At 40.1% G+C, this 18,121-nt stretch overlaps 1 protein-coding gene across 6 annotated transcripts in view; it reads right to left on the bottom strand.

The window, feature by feature from the left end:
- scaper (S-phase cyclin A-associated protein in the ER) overlaps positions 1 to 18,121 on the bottom strand; it is a 69,707-nt gene that overhangs the window by 36,440 nt on the left and 15,146 nt on the right. For all 6 annotated transcript variants that reach the window (XM_061774338.1, XM_061774339.1, XM_061774340.1 and 3 more), the window contains 9 exons: positions 17,972 to 18,112; positions 17,667 to 17,822; positions 17,444 to 17,586; positions 16,506 to 16,587; positions 16,255 to 16,407; positions 13,148 to 13,255; positions 8,810 to 8,946; positions 4,343 to 4,408; positions 3,713 to 3,839 (listed from right to left, as the gene is read on the bottom strand). In XM_061774338.1, coding sequence (XP_061630322.1) covers positions 3,713 to 3,839; positions 4,343 to 4,408; positions 8,810 to 8,946; positions 13,148 to 13,255; positions 16,255 to 16,407; positions 16,506 to 16,587; positions 17,444 to 17,586; positions 17,667 to 17,822; positions 17,972 to 18,112 — 1,113 coding nt within the window. The remainder of the gene's footprint in view (positions 1 to 3,712; positions 3,840 to 4,342; positions 4,409 to 8,809; positions 8,947 to 13,147; positions 13,256 to 16,254; positions 16,408 to 16,505; positions 16,588 to 17,443; positions 17,587 to 17,666; positions 17,823 to 17,971; positions 18,113 to 18,121) is intronic.

The raw sequence follows: 18,121 nt of genomic DNA, 5'->3' as shown, positions 1-18,121 counted from the left end.
CCATAACTGCAAGCTGACAGAAAACAAGAGATGTCCTACCCTGTTTTTTGTTCTAAGCTGAAGAAATTGGGTGGGATGGTTGTGTTTAAAATTGATTTTGTCACTTTGAGGTTTTAAGTTGTATTGTCTTTGTTGCGACTTCATACCAATTCGACATAGCAGCTCGTTGGTGTTAGCGGGATCTGGTGTATCTGGCTACAATCCAAAATGTTCCACATCGTCGCGGTGGCATTAGGTTTTGGAACTAATTCTATTAATTTAATTAACTGTGCAGCTAGCGGTTCGCCGTCAACAAACTTGTATGTGTACGCAGGCACCCGCATTTCAAACGCACGGGCGTGCGCACGCACACAGACACGCTCACGGCCAATCAGACGGAGGGTCTCCGCTCTTCATTCTCTCTGATTGGTTTAGAGACCACGACGACACCCATCGTGTGTCTGCTCTCAAGTCACAGAAATCTTTTTTTCTTCTTCAAGTGACTGGGCACCTGTATGCACCCTCTGTTTTTTTTTTTTTTTTGCCACACCATTCAGAACTTTGGGCACGTATGTGACCAAATTAGTCGCACTCTACAGTCCTGTCTTGTCCAGCCCCACGCCACGCCAGTACTAAGCCATCCATCCTTGCACAATGTGTTTTTCCTCCAAGAGATGTTTTAAATCACCTAACGAATTAAATTTGTAATTTGTCCATTTAAATTAATTATCAATCAACTTCTTAGAAACGGCATGCTTTACAGAGGATTTGAATGCATATTCAGACAACAACTTCATTTCTGAATGTATAATTTCCTAATGAAGATGAATATGTCAAGAAATGCACACACTTCTGCTGTCATTAAGCGCTTGCCCTGGGTTGTCAATCTAACCTTAACAAAACGCACTGTCAAAGTTCAAACTTTGCCATTCTCTGCTTGGCACGAGCACGCTCTAACAGCTGGCATTGAAAACGCAAACAGAGCCTACACTTTCTGATACTCACAGGTCCGTGTTCTTGACATTTTGCTCTTGACAGGCTTTAAGTGAAAGCACTAATAAACACTTTGGGCAGAATATAATGATAATAAGGAAAGTGTGTGTGAAAAAAAATAGCTTCTCAATCATGTACAGCTAGAATAAGGTTTGACACAAAATAAACCATTACAAGCCACAGAGGGAGAAACAAGCTGAGGTCAGAGAGAGACGATGCATAACCTCCGCAAGCAGTGTTGAGGGCGGGTGTGGGGTGGGTGGGGGCGGGGGGTACAAACAGCAGTGCAGGAGGGGGGTGTCGGGTGTTGTCTACGGAATTAGCAGAGAAAATGGAGACTGAATCAGATATGGGGCAGAAAAACAAATCTGTAGGTGAGTCAGTGACATGAGAGAATCTAAACTGCCCAGACTTAAAGGGGCCAGTCAGCCATGCCGATGGAGACTATTTATTTGACTATGTCCAGGGATTAGAGAGGAAAGTGTTCCCCCGACTGCCTCATTTGCCAATCATGCTTCCTCATTGCTCTTATTTCTGTGAGATGGTAGAGCACAACTTGACCAAATGAGCTTTTAAACAGAGGTGAAAGACACAGCCCTTGATTTGGTCTTTGACAGCAACAGCAGCACTGGTGAATTGAGAGCACATCTTGAATGGCCCACTGACCTCTGCCCTCATGTTGAGAGTAGGCGGAGCAGAGAGGAGAGCTTCTTGTGGAGTGACAGCTTGTGCGGTACTTACATCACAGCTGACTCCTCCTCTCTCCTTAAAGAAGGCTGTGCAAGCCAGTACTTCTAAGCATCCCTGGGGAAATACGATAACAGCATCTCCGGTTATCCCAGTTGTCACTGATGGGACTCCATAATCTTTCTATTCTGACGCCCACAGACACACAGTGGGATGTTATAATGCCAGAAACCACAACTTGGCAGGAAATTTATGCCTCATTATAGGAAGTGGGCTGTATATTTTCCTCATCATAAACACGGTGGCAGGTGTTTTAATGCCTTCCATTCGTTCACGTTAATATGGTTTTTACAGGTTTCAAATAAACTCTAGTTGGGAAAAGTTGTATGTAACTGTAAATTGAATATACCCATTCACTTACCTTTATTGGATCCCACAGGAATAGGTTTATGGTCATGTGTTGTACATTTCCATTGTCACAGGTCTGACACTGGTCAGAGTTTTGCAACATGATTAGAGTCTAGGTGTACAGGCATGGCATTTTGTCAGTGTTAAAGAAAATGTATAGCGTCGTTTTCACTAAATGGTACGGTTAAGTCCAGTTCAGTATGGTACACATTTGACCTTGTTTCCATTGTGAAGAGTTCCAAAATGGCTAACCCTATGACTTTTCAGCAACTTTTCACTTAGTGATGGTTTCAGTGGTAAACGTCGGTACAGTTTTGAGGATAGAGTTGCAAACAGAGTCACTGATGGTGTAGTGGTACACTCGCCTGACTTTGGTGCGGGCAGCGTGGGTTCAGTTCCCACTCAGTGACGGTGTGAATGTGGGTGCGAATGGTTGTCCGTGTCTATATGTGCCCTGCGACTGACTGGCGAACAGTTCAGGGTGTAGTCCGCCTTTCGCCCGAAGTCTGCTGGGATAGGCTCCAGTGCCCCGTGACCCTAACCAGGATAAGCGGTGTTGAAAATGGATGGATGAGTTGCAAACACTATTGTACTCCTTTAGTGTTACAGCAGGATGAAAAGATAAAAAATAGTTTGAAAAGTGCAATTAAAAAATACTGCATATTACAATTGCATGAGGAGTCAAAGCAGTTTCTTTTGTGAAAACATTCCATTGTTCCATGTTATTTTTTATTGTTTAATTAAATGGAAACTTGCACAGTCTCAATAGTGTTGATATTGATAGAATTAACATTATTTACATAGCTGATAAAGTTGCTGCTGTTCGGCCTATACACCTGCGAACAGAAATGGAAAGCTGATCAGCATTTACCTGATCTGAAGAGCTCCATGATAAACTGAACTTCTTTCTGGAAACATGACTAGATTACCGACTTCCCCATACAACAAATACCTCCACCCACTAGAATATTGGAAGGCCTAGGAAAATGTGCTAAACATTGTGGTGGTCTGTAATAATGCATTTTGAGTTGAATAAGACTTTGTGTGGATCAACTATAAATTCTAAATGTCTGGCAGGGAGACAATTTTATTTTTAATTCAACAGGCCATTGTCTAAACCAGTGGCGTCTTAGTGGTACAAACCACAGAGACATAGGGACAATGCTCACTCTCGTGCCAGGAAGCGCCTCTATTGGTAACATGTGCACAATCAAAACACAGTTAACATGGTCTTCATTAGCCAATAACCAAAGGCAAGTGGCTTTAGAGTAAGTGATACTTGGGAGGGTGAGACAGAGGGAGCCAAAGCCAAACACAACTAATGACCGAGGAGACATGCAGAGTGTCTGGCATGACTCGCACTCAGCTGCAGACGGTTTAGCAGACAGCCGAGCCAAAAGAGCGGGACCATTGCTAAAAGCCAGCACAGGACAGGAGGAAGTAAAGGCAAAAGAAAAAAAACAAAAACACTGGATATGAATATATTTTCATTAATTAATTGAAAACACAAAACGAAAATCTCTTCTCCCCTCTTACAATCAACTTCTTATACACCTAACCTGCAATTCCATTGCAACATGCTGGCAATTTTTTGTCTTTTTGTCTTGTCTTGCCTTTGTTTTACTCATCATTTTGTTTAAGATACCTGTTTCTCCAAGATGCGAACAATCTCTCCCAGAGTTCGATCCAGGCTGGACACTTTGTTGTTGGCCCATTGGCCGTTGTCTTGGGTCTGCAGCTGCTTCAAAACGTCCTTCACAAGGCGCTGTAACCTGAACATACAGTGGACAAAGGCAAACATCTCAGCACGGGTTCCATACAGCTTGCATTCATTAATTGAAATGTTTCGTTATTCAAGTTGACAAAGTTACTTTTTGAATTATTATGACCAATTATTAATTGAATTCCTTCAGGTAATGAATTGAAATTTTTTTTTACCTGCAGTTTTGATAATAGTCATCCCAAAGCCAACAGTGGCAAACAGCAACAGACTCCATATTTAGATGTTGGAAACTATCAACATTTTGGTCTCTACAACACCTCAGTGTTTTGAGGTTTAGTACGACAGTCAAAACAAATAAGGTAGAACAAAACATTTTTTTTCAAATAACTTGCAATCTTTGGAAAATGTGACTAACTTTGCTCATGGTGACCTCCCACTGAGACTGATTGAACTCAATCAATTGTCAAAATAATCACAGACGTACAACACGACAGGTTTCCTAATATTTGAGTAAAGAAAATAAATGTTAAAGATAAAAAGGAATGCACTTACTTGGCCTTGTACGGGGAGTCAGGAACTTGCATCTTTACGTCAACTGACGTCTCGTATTGCTTTGCTCTGCAGGGGTACAAGTGAAGAAAAGGTTTTTGAATCTTTGAGGGAAAGTGCTTGGCCTTCCAGTAAAGTACACAGTAGAGGAAAGTGTGAAAGGAAAGAAAATGTTCAAGCTGAGTCTGTTTATTTGGCCTGTCAGCGGAGCAGCTTGGCCTAAAATTATCAGACACCACTGCTGATCTTGAAGCAGCAGGATTTTGCTGGCACCAACTAAAACCAAGATTAAATCGTAATGTGTAATTCCCCCCTCTCACAAAAATCGAAAGACTCAAATTCCTTATTTTCAGAAAAAGTAGGTAATGTAGGTGACAATCATCACTCAGTGCTTTGAAAGTGTGACCTCTTGGAAGGTCATGGCCATCACAGTAGTAATGTCTCTGTACAATTCATGCTAAACTACATGTCTTCACCGTGCAATTGTATCAAGTTTTAACAGGCATCATAAGGAACTACTGATTAGGACACCTTTGAGTTAGTCATTGCTATAGGTCAGACATGCAAACACCAAAGGCATGAAAAAGGTATTTCAAAATAAATTAAGCAATCTGGAAGACTCTGAGGAGTACAATAAGGTAAAATAAAAAAATATTCTTCACGCGGAAAAACATTCACACCGCTCAAGTACATGCTGAGGAACAAATTTAAGATGAAAATTAAATTTGTTTGTCTTTTTTGTTTTGGCCTCCAACTGGAGCCAGGTCCATCTCCACCTGTACCTGATGCCTGCTTAAAGCTGTGCCACATGAATAGCATCCTCCTCTTTAAGTACTCTGATTCTGGAAAATAATTGACTAAAATCATTGCCTGCTTCTCTTCATTTATCACTATTACCAACTTCAAAGGCTAATCCCAAATGCATCAAGAGGAAAATATTACGTCCAGTATTTTTCTGTTTTTATTGGCCATATCTGAATTTGAAGTTAGTTCATTCTGTATTGTGACATAATCCCAAACATAGCTCTGTCGCTTAATACTCTTAACATTAACATCCGGAAACTAATTAGATAATTGTACGCGCGTTTCCTAATTAATACAAGATGTACTAGCGGATCAGCTCTTGTCGCCAATGTTACGTATGCTTGGCGGTTCCGCTGGGACCACAACCAGGGCCATGACCCGCAGCACCTCAACGCGAAAATACAAAAGACCAGTGCAACAAATACGACACTGGCTGATCTGATGATGTTGCTTAAACGTAAGAGTAGCAATAGAGGATGTCCAGTCCAGAGGTGGGTAGAGTAGCCAAATATTGTACTCAAGAAAGAGTAGTGTTACTTGACAATAATGTGACTAAAGTAAAAGTAAAAAGTAGTCCTCCAAAAAATTATATTATTATATATATTATATATTATATTAAGTACACAGTGAAATAATTACTCAAGTACTGAGTATCTTCTGATTTTCTGACACAGCATGAACATCAGTAAAATAAAACAAAATAACAAAATAAAATGTGAATGTGCAAATTCTGATATTGCCGTGTGTGTGTGTGTGTGTATGCACAGCCAAAACTACAATATCTGCAATATACTGCAAGGTGTTTTCTCAAGTTATAAGTGAGCTGAAATATTCACGTTTGGGCAGACAGTGCCAGACAAATACTACAGTACATGAAAGCTGTTGTTTTTGTTTGTCGAAATGTAAATACAAGTAGCGCGCCATTGCCTTCATGGTAACGACGACCTTCCCAACATGGTGAACCTCAGGCTGATGTGCTCGCATATTAGTCCGCCGGAGTAATATGCAGAAATTACAACTGTGTGGATGGTGGATGTGTGGAATGGATCTTGCTGCCAGTGTTTGAGGAGTACGAAAGAGCCTATGACGTCAGCGACGGCGGACTCCCCACCCCCAAGAAAAACTCAGCGGATCTATACGATTCACGTAAATGGCCTATTTTGAGTTCAAAAGGGCGAATTTCACCAAAAGGAGACTGATTTGCAGGTGGTCCTACTTGAACAGATCTAATCCAGGATAAAGCAAGAAAGCAACGAAAAACACATTGCTTAATCTTAACAGAAATTGTTAACTAATGGTAACATTAATTTGCTGTCTGTATTATGATTTGTGAGTATAAAACAAAAATAATATACACAGTAATGCTCTTTTGGGTGAATGGACTAAAATTCAAACAGACGTTCCGAGAAAGTCTAGAGGGGAGGAGGAGTGGAATCTGTTGCTTCCTTCGTTTAACCAGGTAAGGCATTTGAGAACAGTTTATCATTTACAATGCCAACCTGGGGGCAATTTAGGGTTCAGTGTCTTGACACATCGACAGCTGACAGCCGGAGCTGGGATTCGAACCATCAACCCTTCAATCAATGAGCGACCCGACCCGCTCGACCATCCGAGGCACAGTCGCCCTGTTTCAGCACAGCTGGACAAACTGCATTTTCTTCCATTCTTTCACTTCCACTAAAGTAATGTCCAGAAGTTCCATTACTATTACCATACTTTACATTCTGAGTGTAAACCTGACAAACACACACAAAAAACATTTAATCACTAAGAGGTAAATATCTTCTTATCTTCATGTTATCATGGCAGCAGGGCACTGATGACAAAAATCTCAGGCAGCAGGCAAAGTGAAAAGCGCTCAAGTAATGCGTACCTGCTCAGATCAATTCAAATCTTATACAGGAGTGTTTGAATACACAATCATCTGAGATCCTCTCCCTGTCACAGAGCACTCTGCTCCCTCTGAGCAAACCATAGGTGAATAATTACAGGCAGTAAATTGCAGGAGGAGTCTCCCAAATAAAAAAAAAACAACAAAACCTGATAATTATAGCCATGCTACTTCTACAAAATTATAATCATGTTTTCCTTCCTAACACATTTATTAAAAAGGATGGGCTGATTGCACATTGATTTTTATTATGTTGTCTTAAAACCATTTACACCCAGTGGTGAAGCAGCTAACCTTTCTGCTTTAAGGGGTTTCTGTGCTTTTTTTAATTGCCCATGGGGGCCTGCTGCCTTTGAGTGCAAGTCCCAGTAAGGCTGGCGAGGGAGTGACAGAGAACAGAGACAGATCATGTTGTCACTTTCTCAACACCACAGAGCCTCACAAAGCCAAGAACAGCAGCATTGAGACAGAAGCACTAGGCCACAAAGGCATGAATGTTTCAGCCTGTGGCTTTAAAGTACATTTATAAGCACTGATGATGATGATGATACAAGACAGTATTGATAAAGGAAATGTTCTTGTTGCTGCTTCATGTGTTAGGCTGTACTTTTATAAACATGCAGCTTTACCCACACTATGTCTAGAAGTAATAATTATTTTCCCTCACACAATGACATAAATATAGTGATTCCGTGTTCATTGTGGGAGTTACATTCCACACCAACCCACGATATAGAGACCATATAAAAAAACATTTTATTTAATATCTCTCCCATACGCTTGAAACAAACAAACAAATGAAAACCCATTACTTTGTTTTAATACAGGAATCACTGTGAAACTATCTTTGGCCTTCAATAAACTAAAGGAACAATTATAAATCACCAAAACAACATACCAACATTTGTCTTGCATCCTAAAATATTTTACATTCCTGTTATCTATTATATATTTTTTTAAAACCATTTAAAATATACAATGTCCATTCTCATCATTAAAATCAAATATAAAATCAACAATTTTTTTTTTTTTTACAAGTCTCTTTCGCTCCATGTTCTGACAGCCACGGCCTGCCACAGGAGCTGCTGAGGCAGTTCTACACAGCGGTCATCAAATCAGTCCTGTGTTCTTCCATCACAGTCTGGTTTGGTGCTGCTACAAAAAAGGACAAACTCCGACCGCAACGGACAATCAAAACTGCTGAAAGGATTGTCGGTACCCCCCTACTCACCCTTGAGGACTTGCACGCTGCCAGAACTAAGACAAGAGCGTGCAAAATCCTCTCGGACCTTCCGCATCCCGGTCACCAGCTCTTCCAGCTCCTTCCCTCAGGTAGGCGCTACCGATCAATGCAAACTAACTAGAACTAGCAAAAATTCCAACAGCTTCTCCCCTCTTACAATCAACTTCTTAAACACCTAACCTACACTTCCATTGCAACATGCTGGCAATTTTTTGTCTTTTTGTCTTGAGTTTGTTGTCACATTTCTGTCGGGCCAATTATACATTACTCGTGCACTCACTGTCGTAGTCTCGCCACGGTGCACTATTTGCATATCTGTTGTTGACCAATACTGGCCACTCATGCCAGAGTAGCATCTGCCCATAAATTAAGGTCGTTAGTGTTAACTTGTGGACAGTAAGGATGCACATAACATGTTTTTTTTTTGAATAACCACAAAAAGTCCAGTTTTGTCCCCTGTGCTTCAGAAGTGGATCTTGAGGTAGAGATTTGATATGATGAACTGACTGATACAGAAAAATTAGATGCTGACCTGGAATTCATCCTGGCACGAAGCTTCTTCGCCTTCTTGCGGGCCTTTTGCTTCTCGTCGCTATCCTTTACACTCTCAGAGGAAACTGAGCTGTCGGCAACGATATCCACAATGTATTTCTTCAAGGAAAGGTGCTCCTAAAGTACACACAAGCGGGACATTGTATTTCTTTTTTATTTTATTTGTATAGGACAGATACAAAATATAGACAACTGAGAACAGGCATCCCATGCAAGTATCATTGTGTTTATAGCAAATGCTGATTTGCAACACCCGTCCCTAAAAGGGCTTTTATAAAAATTACACAGTAAAACAGGTGATTAAAAAGGGGATAAGAAAAAGTGGCTATAGTAAAATGTACAAATAATGGTGACAATTTTACAGAAAATCAAACATGAGAGCAGCTCTGGTGTTGAAATATATTGTTCATCCAAAAATCCCAACACATTGTTAAACAACCACTTAACTATACCATTAATTAAAATGCTTGATTTTTTTTAATGTAAAAAGTGTAGGAAAATACTAATTGTTTCATTTTCTTTTTCCTCAGCACTATTTTTTCTCCTCAATTTGCGTCACAGAAATTATTGCTTCATTAAAAAAATCATTCTGTCATTACACACAATACTAAACAACAAAAATATGAATTGCTTTACCATGTAAATACATTTCAGGAGAAGATGACAAACATGACAGCCAAGAAAGGTTTGTGTAGCAAAAATAATCTCCGTAAATGTCTGTATGTAACAGCACTGTATCCTATAATTACCTCCAGAACAGTCCAACCCCCACCCATGGACATGGCCTAAGGCTATAGGAGTTGCTTTGACCATTTATGTACTTCCACCAAGTGATGGTGTAACATACAAAACCCAATTTGAACGACATGCTGAATGTCCGCGAATCTAATTACCAAATTATGTTGTCATCCATCACCCTAGAGGATAGGCCTCACAGATAAAGGACTTCCATTGAAAAGTCAAACTAAACCTGTGTGTGGGATGCCATTGCTTTTTGTCACAAGTGCTTTTGCACCTGCTGGCTGAATGAAGGGTTTCACCACAGTGGAACGTAATACAGGTGTCACAGTCAAAGTTAAAGGCGTGAAAAAGCTCATTAATAAATAATGATTGAATGTAGATTGTATGCATCAGTCTATGAGTGTAATTGTAAAGTAACAATCAATTTATCAATACACTGTTACAGTTGAGATATTTGTTATGGGATGGGACAATCTCTGTGAATGTTTGGAACGCCTGTTTCCATGCAAGTGTTATACTGCGCAAAAAAATGCTGCCAGGGTGAATTGCCTAATCAATGTTGACATAGCTCATAGCTTAAACCATGTTGTCTTTCTTTAGACCACTATTGTTGAGACTGAAACAGCAGTGCCCCTGCGGGGGGTAGTCAAGTAGTGCATTTCCTTTTGCATCAATTGTTTCATGAAGTGATTAACTAACAATTAATTCCACACAACCCACCAAAGTTTTAACGATCCGTTCTTTGGCGATTATGCTCATCCCTAGTCAGAAGCTATACTGGAAAACCAAGATTCCTTTGAATCTGACCTAGATTGGGCATTTGGCAGGAATGTACCGGTAAGTTTGACTTGGAAAATACCCATTAGTTCTAATCTCCAGTTAGATCAGGATGTACAATCTTAAAACATGAAAAGATTTAAGATTAGATTTCATCTAAAAATAGAAATTCTTTTTGGATCTGAAGGAACAAAATGTAAATTCCACAGTCAAACCTATTCACTAAATTTTTGAAGTGTTTAAGCCTGCTTTTTTTATTTTCTGTTGTTTTGCCCACTGTTCCTTCATATTACAGGTCAGTCATGACCCATAACCATAGATGTCATCCCACTTGCAATCAGTAATCTTTCTGAGAGTCTATCTAGTGCGCTTTCCAATCACCTAAGGGAATTGTTTCAATAATGCATCCAAAACAACTTAACTAAAAATATATCATACTGGTAATATAAAAAGGTATGAATTGAAGTATTATGCTGTGACATCAGAAAAAAAATGCTGACAGGCAGCTGTTGATGCTTTAGCAAATACAGATACAGTTATTACAATAAGGGCTAAGGTAAACTCAGTGGCACTAAGAATGTTTGAGACAGTCTAACATGGTGCCAGACAGGTGTATACCAATGAACCATTATGACAAAGGAGCAAATACAGTGGCCTGAGAGCTGCGGTGCCGCACAATATCGCATATTGCCTCTGGTGGGAGAAACATGACCGGCCTCTAAACATCCCTCCTTTTCTCTGACACAGACAGCGCTATCATAGATCTAAAAGGCAGCCCACACAAATACACATTCTATGCGATATGGTCACCCAGCGCCTCTTTTGTTACTCACAAAAGGGCCAAGCGGGTAGCTTTCCATTTGGCGTTGAGCAAACAGCTGAATTTCATGTCGGCTACTAGACGATAAGTGATATGACACTAGATGGGGTTACAGTCTTCAGTGGTTTGCATGACATTTTTTGTACCAAACTACATCCTTTTGATGACATTACAGCAGGGATATGTCATAAATCCAAATCTGACATCCATGTTTAACTGAAAGTCTTCTTCGTCTCTTTATACGAGCAACTTCATTGCTGGAAAGGTGTCGAGTGTCAGATTTCAAAACAGTGAGAGGGGGACTTCAGCTGGCACTCTCAATATTTCAGCAAGGTTCTCAATTTATGGGCCATTGAAACAGCGTCAACCAGACATCCAGGACAATTTGGTTCTTATAGGAGGTCACTACTTTGCAAATGCTCTTTGCAGCCTCGCTGTTCTTAGTGCTGGGCAACGCTGCCAAGAGCCACCGGCATATAAAGGTAATCAATAAATATGGCATCTAACAAAAGGCATGTGCCTTGCAAGCACATTAAACCAGCCAGATAGAGATTGATAAAACTGATTTAGAGACTAATGCCTTTTTTTCTATCCTGGCCTGTTGCTAATCTTTTTATTCTCACTTTAATTCATAAGTATTTGCCTGAAAAAAAAAAGACTAAATATGAAGGCACAATGCCTTTGCCACCAGCCTGTGTGGGGAAACTACTTGGTGACCTCTGTTCAGAGGAGCCAACCATCTTCATTTTAATTAAAAATCTTTCATTACAAGAAGAGTTATTGAGTGGCAGTCTAAAAAATAGCAGTTGAATAAATTAAACAATGGAGAACAAACTTAGGTTGGAAATGAAAAATGTGAGCAGCCACCTAACGTTTCTCAAAAAAAAACCTTCAGATATTCATCTTGATTAGCTTTCATGTTATCAGTAGATAAAAATATGCACATTAAAATGGCATCCATCTCAGTAAGACAACTGCAGTCATTCAGACGCAGCGGCAGTGTTTTTTCTGGTTTCGTCAACTCCTGTGACTTATCCAAAGGGTTAGCATGTCCCGAGCGCACAGGCGGAACCTCAGGCCCGTGTGCATATTGTCCGTCACAGAGTCATATTAAAAAATTACATCTGTGTGTAGATAGTGGATGTTTGGAATGGATCTAGCTGCCAGCGTTCAAAACAGCCAATGATGACAGCGATCCCCCCCACCCCCACAGGAAAAACTCATCGGATCTATACGATTCACGTAAATGGCCTATCTTGAGTCCAAAACGGCGAATTTCACCAAAAGGCGACTAATTTGCATGCATGTTAATTATATATGTTTACACATTTTATTTTTGTTTACTATAAAACTATTATAGTTTACACTCTTACCTACCCTCTCTTTTTGCTCCATCATCCTCAGTGATACCATTGTTTATGTTTGTACACTAATTTACCACTGCCTTGTTTATTGAAGTGTCAAAAGGAACAAACTGGCCTACGTTTAGAAAGGAAATACCTGAGAGGAAGGATGGCGGGCATATCAATTATTCTCAGAAGAGAGGGGAAAGAAAGTCTTTGAATGAAAGAGCTACTGGGGCCAAAGGTGCCGCGTATAGCACCAACAGTTGTCAGCCTCACAATGAGCAGCGCTGAAAAGCCAATCTCATATTGCAGCCTGAGAGGTTAACTTGCATTAACGGGCTACCTTCCCATGGAAAGCGCTCAATGCACCCCCCCCCCCCCAAAAAAAAAAAAAGCAGTGTGATGAGGTGATGTCACCCTTCCACTGGAGCACTGAACCCTGACTGTGTACATTTCAAGGCCCATTTGCAATCGCACAAAGCAAGAAACTGATCTGTGGTGGTGGATGAGTGGGGGTGCATATGCCATAAAAGACAGTCATCAGTTTCTTTGTCCTATTACAAAACACAAGCAGCAACGGGTCGGCATTATTTAGGAGGATGAACATGCGTGTCGTTGGCAGGTTTATACGCACCACTTCCTCGTCGGATAGCTCTCGTCCCTGGATGCTGCTACTGTCTCGCACAGCCTGTTGGTGCCTCTTGCCCTTGGTGTGGCTGAACAGGTGCACCTCTGAGGTGATCTGCAAACACAGTCAGAGGTCACTGCTGCGGACACAATGGAGACTGAGGCAGAAGGGGTCATCAGAGCCCCACGGTATGCTGGTGAAACGATATACCTCTTCGTTGTTTTTTGCTAATAGGACATGACCTGCAACTGCTGATCCTCTCAGGGAAAAGCAGAATTAAGTACATCATTTTGTTCCATAAATCAACCGATCTCAATTTGTTTTTATTTCACCAATTAAATATAAGTTGAAACCAGATGTCCACAGATACTATATCTAAAAAGACATCCCCCCCTCTCGCTGTCTGACATGTAACCAGATGAAACCTTTCCTGTTTTTGGCCAATTAGGATTAGCAAAATTATTTCTATTTGCTAAATGCCAGACCAATGGGGTGATTTCATTTGACATTTTTTTATATTATTTTCTTTAAAAAGTCAGAAGTTTGCATACATTTAATACCATTCCATTTAAACTGTATGACTTGGGTCTAATGTTTTGTATATCCTTCCAGAAGCTTTTCACATTAGTTGTCAGGAATTTAGCACATTCCTCCTGACAAAACTGATGTAACCAAGCCAAGTTTGTAGGCCACATTGCTCACACAAGCCTTTTCAGGTCTGCCCATACATTTTCAATAGGTCTGCGATGGAGCTGGAGATGAGCTTGGTGATGGCCAATCCAAAACATTGACTTTGTTATCTTTAAGCCATATTGGCAGTATGCTTCATTTGGGTCATTATCAATTTGACCCATTTATGCCCAAGCTTTAACTTCCTGGCTGATGTCAAGAGATGTTGCTTCAGTATTTCCACATAATGTTCTTTCCTCATGATGCAATCTATTTTGAAGTGTAACAGTCCCACCTACAGCAAAACAACCCCACAACATGATGCTTGCTGCCACCCCCGTATTTCAAACTTGGAATTGTGTTCTCAATGCGTGCAAGCGTCCCTATTTTTCCTCCAAATATAACGATCATTATGGTCAGTTAAATTTTTGTTTTGTCAGCCCGCAGGTCATGTCACCAAAAACATATATTTGTCCCTGTATGCCTTTGCAAACTGTAACCAGTCTTTTTATGTTTATTTTGGAATAATGGCTTCTTCCTGGCAGAGTGGTTTATATATATATATATATATATATATATATATATTATATATATATATATAATATATATATATTATATTATATATATATATATTATATATATAATATATATATATATATATATATATATATACACATGACCCATCGCCTTGCTGAGCGGTATGGTGGCTGGACATTTCTGTGGTGCTTATATGTGCAAATAATTGTTTGAACGTGGAACCTTCAAGCATCTGGGAATTGCACCCAAGATGAAGCAGACTTATGCAAGTCCACAACTCTCTTCCTGATATCTTGGCTGATTAATTTTGAGTTTCCCATGAAGTTACACAAAGAAACAGTGTTTCAGGTGTGCCTAGTTCAAATACATCCACAAGTGTGTCTGTAATTAACGCAAATGTTGTCAATAAGTCTCTGTAATTAATGCAAATGTTGTCAATAAGTCCATAAGTCAGTCAGAAGATTCCAATCATTATCTGGGTTTTCCCAAATTGTTTAAAGACATAGTAATCTTACGGTCTGTAAACTTCTGAACTTGAAGAAAACAATAAAAAAATTGCCTTGAAACATTCTCTCATTATTCTGGCATTTAGCAAATCATTTTGGTAATCCTAATTGACCTAAAACAGGAAAGGTTTAGTCTGATTTCATGGCAGTCAGTGAGAAAAAAAGCATGTCTTTTTATATCATGTATGTAAATATCTGGTTTCAACTGTGTATAAAGTGAGTAAACGTGAACAATACAGTACAGTTGAAATGTCCACATCTGCTGTCGTCTGTCATTTCTAGTAAAGTAATGCCAAAAGAAATTCCATGAGAACACTGGACTCATTGTAAACTAAATCACAAATCATTAATATTAAATTATGAATTAAATACTTTAATTTTTTTTATTTGTTGAATCTGGATAGCGGCAGGGTGAGCGACTGGTTAGCTCATCTGCCTCACAGTTCTGCGGACCGGGAATCAAATCCCGCCCCCGCCTGTGTGGAGTTTGCATGTTCTCCCCGTGCCTGCATGGGTTTTCTCGGGGTGCTCCAGTTTCCTTCCACATCCCAAAAACATGCATGGCAGGTTGATTGAAGACTCTAAATTGCCCGTAGGTGTGAATGTGAGTGAGAACGGTTGTTTGTATGTGCCCTGTGATTGGCTGGCGACCAATTCAGGGTGTACCATGCCTCTCGCCAAAAGATAGCTAGGATAGTGAGGATAAACGGTACAGAAAATGGATGGATGGATGGATGAATTTGGATCTACTGGCTGGAAAAAAACACTAGAAAGAGTGTGTGTTATAGATTTAGCACATATCTGTAATGAGAAAGGATATAAAATTTTAACAAGGAACTTTTTGTCAAAATGTAAAACAATGAAAAAAATCATTAAATTATCTGATTACCACCTCAACTTCTTTTGCCACTAACTTGTGTTACAGTATTTCCAGCTAATATATACCAATTCACCAAAATAAAAATCCATTTAACCGGAAATTATTTACTTAACAGTATAAATAGTGTAGGCCTGACAAATGGCGTCACCAAGGAGCCTTTTTACCATGGACTATGGAATGGTTTATGATACTTTGTGTCTCAGGTCATTAAATAAAGTGCTTCTTCCTCTGGACCCCTTCCTGATCCCTTGTGTCAGATGTTACACCAAGGTCAATCACCAGTTCAACAAAATTCACTTTGAGCAGTTGATGCAGGTTTCCCTTTCCACCCGTAACCCGTTTCCATAACCAGGTTTTCACAAATAACCGTGCCTGAATGACACTTGGAAAAAAACATATTGATATTGTACTGTATACAGTAAATAAAAGGGCAGACTCCCTCACTAGTTAGAATTTCTCATGTCCATAATGAATTCCTTAAAGAGTCCATGAGGGTCTCCTTATTAACAAGATGTCCATACCACAACAGCGCAGAGTGAGCACTGTTTCTTGCGTTCGTAGGGCGTGAGCTTGGGGGCGTAGTCTGTGTTCGCGTGTCGGCCGCTGCTGAGCTCAGCCGCCTTCTCTTTCCTCTGCTCCATTTGCTCCATATGCCTGCGGCTGCTCTCGTCATGCTGTTGAAAAGCAAACAGAAAGCGAGGGGTCAGCTGGTAAACGGGGGGCCTTGCATGGTGTCTATTAGAGAAGCAAAGTGAGCCCTATATAAACTTACCTTCATTTGGATTTTCTTCTGTAACTCCTCCATGGCCTCCTGTTGAGCTGCACTAAGAGCAGCCAGACGTTCTTCTCGGTCTCTTTCGACACAATATAGAAAATAGGTGTAAAACAACAGTGAAGAAATATATAATCTTGGGCTAGACAATTACCGCAATTTCTCATGTACAATATGCTCGAGTACAATGCACACCCCCATAATCGACCCCAAAATTCAGGAAACCCCTTCTACCTATGTATATTGCGCACTATTAATTTCCTGCTATCCATATGCTCAAAACATGAATTATTATCCATATTTAATTAGGTTTTTGAAAGAAATATTGTGCTCTGTGTACATGCACTGACATAATTCAGATATTTTTATCCTCAGACAGTCCACGCTTAATATAAAAAAGCTTAACATTGCTTAATGTCACACAACTGTGACCAATTGTCAACAAAATGTATGTGGACATCTGTAATTATGCCCCCTTCACCATCTGAAAATATCAACGAAATCTTTTATATCAATATGGAGACGTCCACAAGTACATCATGATTCTAGGGTAAGTGGGAAAGATTTAACATTATTTATAATAAAAGGGGGTGCACGTAAACATTTTGGTCTGGTTATCAAATGAGCACCAGAGGTTGTTGCTTTTAAACTCATTTACACACAGTAAATGTTTTTGACAAAAATGGACATTTTCCAAAAGGCACTTATTTTACAATATCCATAAGCTTCAAAGCTTGATTGGTATCAGTAGAAATAGTACAACTTGTTTTGAGGAATGTCAGTCATTTGCTTTTTCTATAAGCAAAAGGGGAACAAACAAAAAAATAATTTCGGAAAACTGATTTTAGTGGTAAAAAGAGTAAAAAAAATAATTTAAAAAAAATGGCCGTATTGTATAGCCCGAACGTAAGCCCACACAAAACTGACAAACTACTAACCTAGCTCTCTCCCGTGCTGCATCCTCTCTTGCTTTCTCTTTTTCCTGCCGCTGCTGTTCAATACGAGCCTCCTGTTCCTTGCGCCGCATCAACAGCTCCTCCACGCGTGCCTGCCGCTCAGCTTCAAGGGCTCGTTTACGTTCCTACCAAAGCAGTAAAGCGGGATGTGAGCAAGCATTAAATGCATCAAATGAGTAGACCAACGATAATGCTTTGGTCGCACCTGCACAGCTTCATCTCTGGCTTGCTTCTCCTCCTGTCTCCTCTGCCTATCCTCTTGGAGCTCATTGAGCCGTTGCTCATATTCATTTAATTTCGCCAAGGCATCATGTCTCTTGTTCTGTGCTTCAAGAGTATTGATGAATGCTATTTCATTTACCTAAAAGGACAATGAGACATAGGAACACACAATCACGATATCAGAGAAATTGTGTGTCTCTATTATCATAAAATGTGGGCCTAGAACAACATGATGTAACACAATTAAGACAAAGCAAATGAGAGTCACTGTTAACTCCTCCGACCTACCTTGGCCTCTTCCTCTTGAGCCTTTTTCACAATGGCCTGGAGTTGCAGCTCTCGTTTTAACTCTGCATGCAACAGCTTTTCCTCCATCATCTTCCTCCGTTGCTCCAACAACTCCTCCTTCCATTTCCTCACCTCCTTTTCCTGCAGAAA

This window comes from Phyllopteryx taeniolatus, chromosome 5 (assembly GCF_024500385.1).
Source record: "Phyllopteryx taeniolatus isolate TA_2022b chromosome 5, UOR_Ptae_1.2, whole genome shotgun sequence".
Classification (NCBI taxonomy): domain Eukaryota; kingdom Metazoa; phylum Chordata; class Actinopteri; order Syngnathiformes; family Syngnathidae; genus Phyllopteryx; species Phyllopteryx taeniolatus.
Note: the sequence above shows the minus strand (reverse complement) of the source record. Positions and strands in the feature narration are given on the sequence as shown.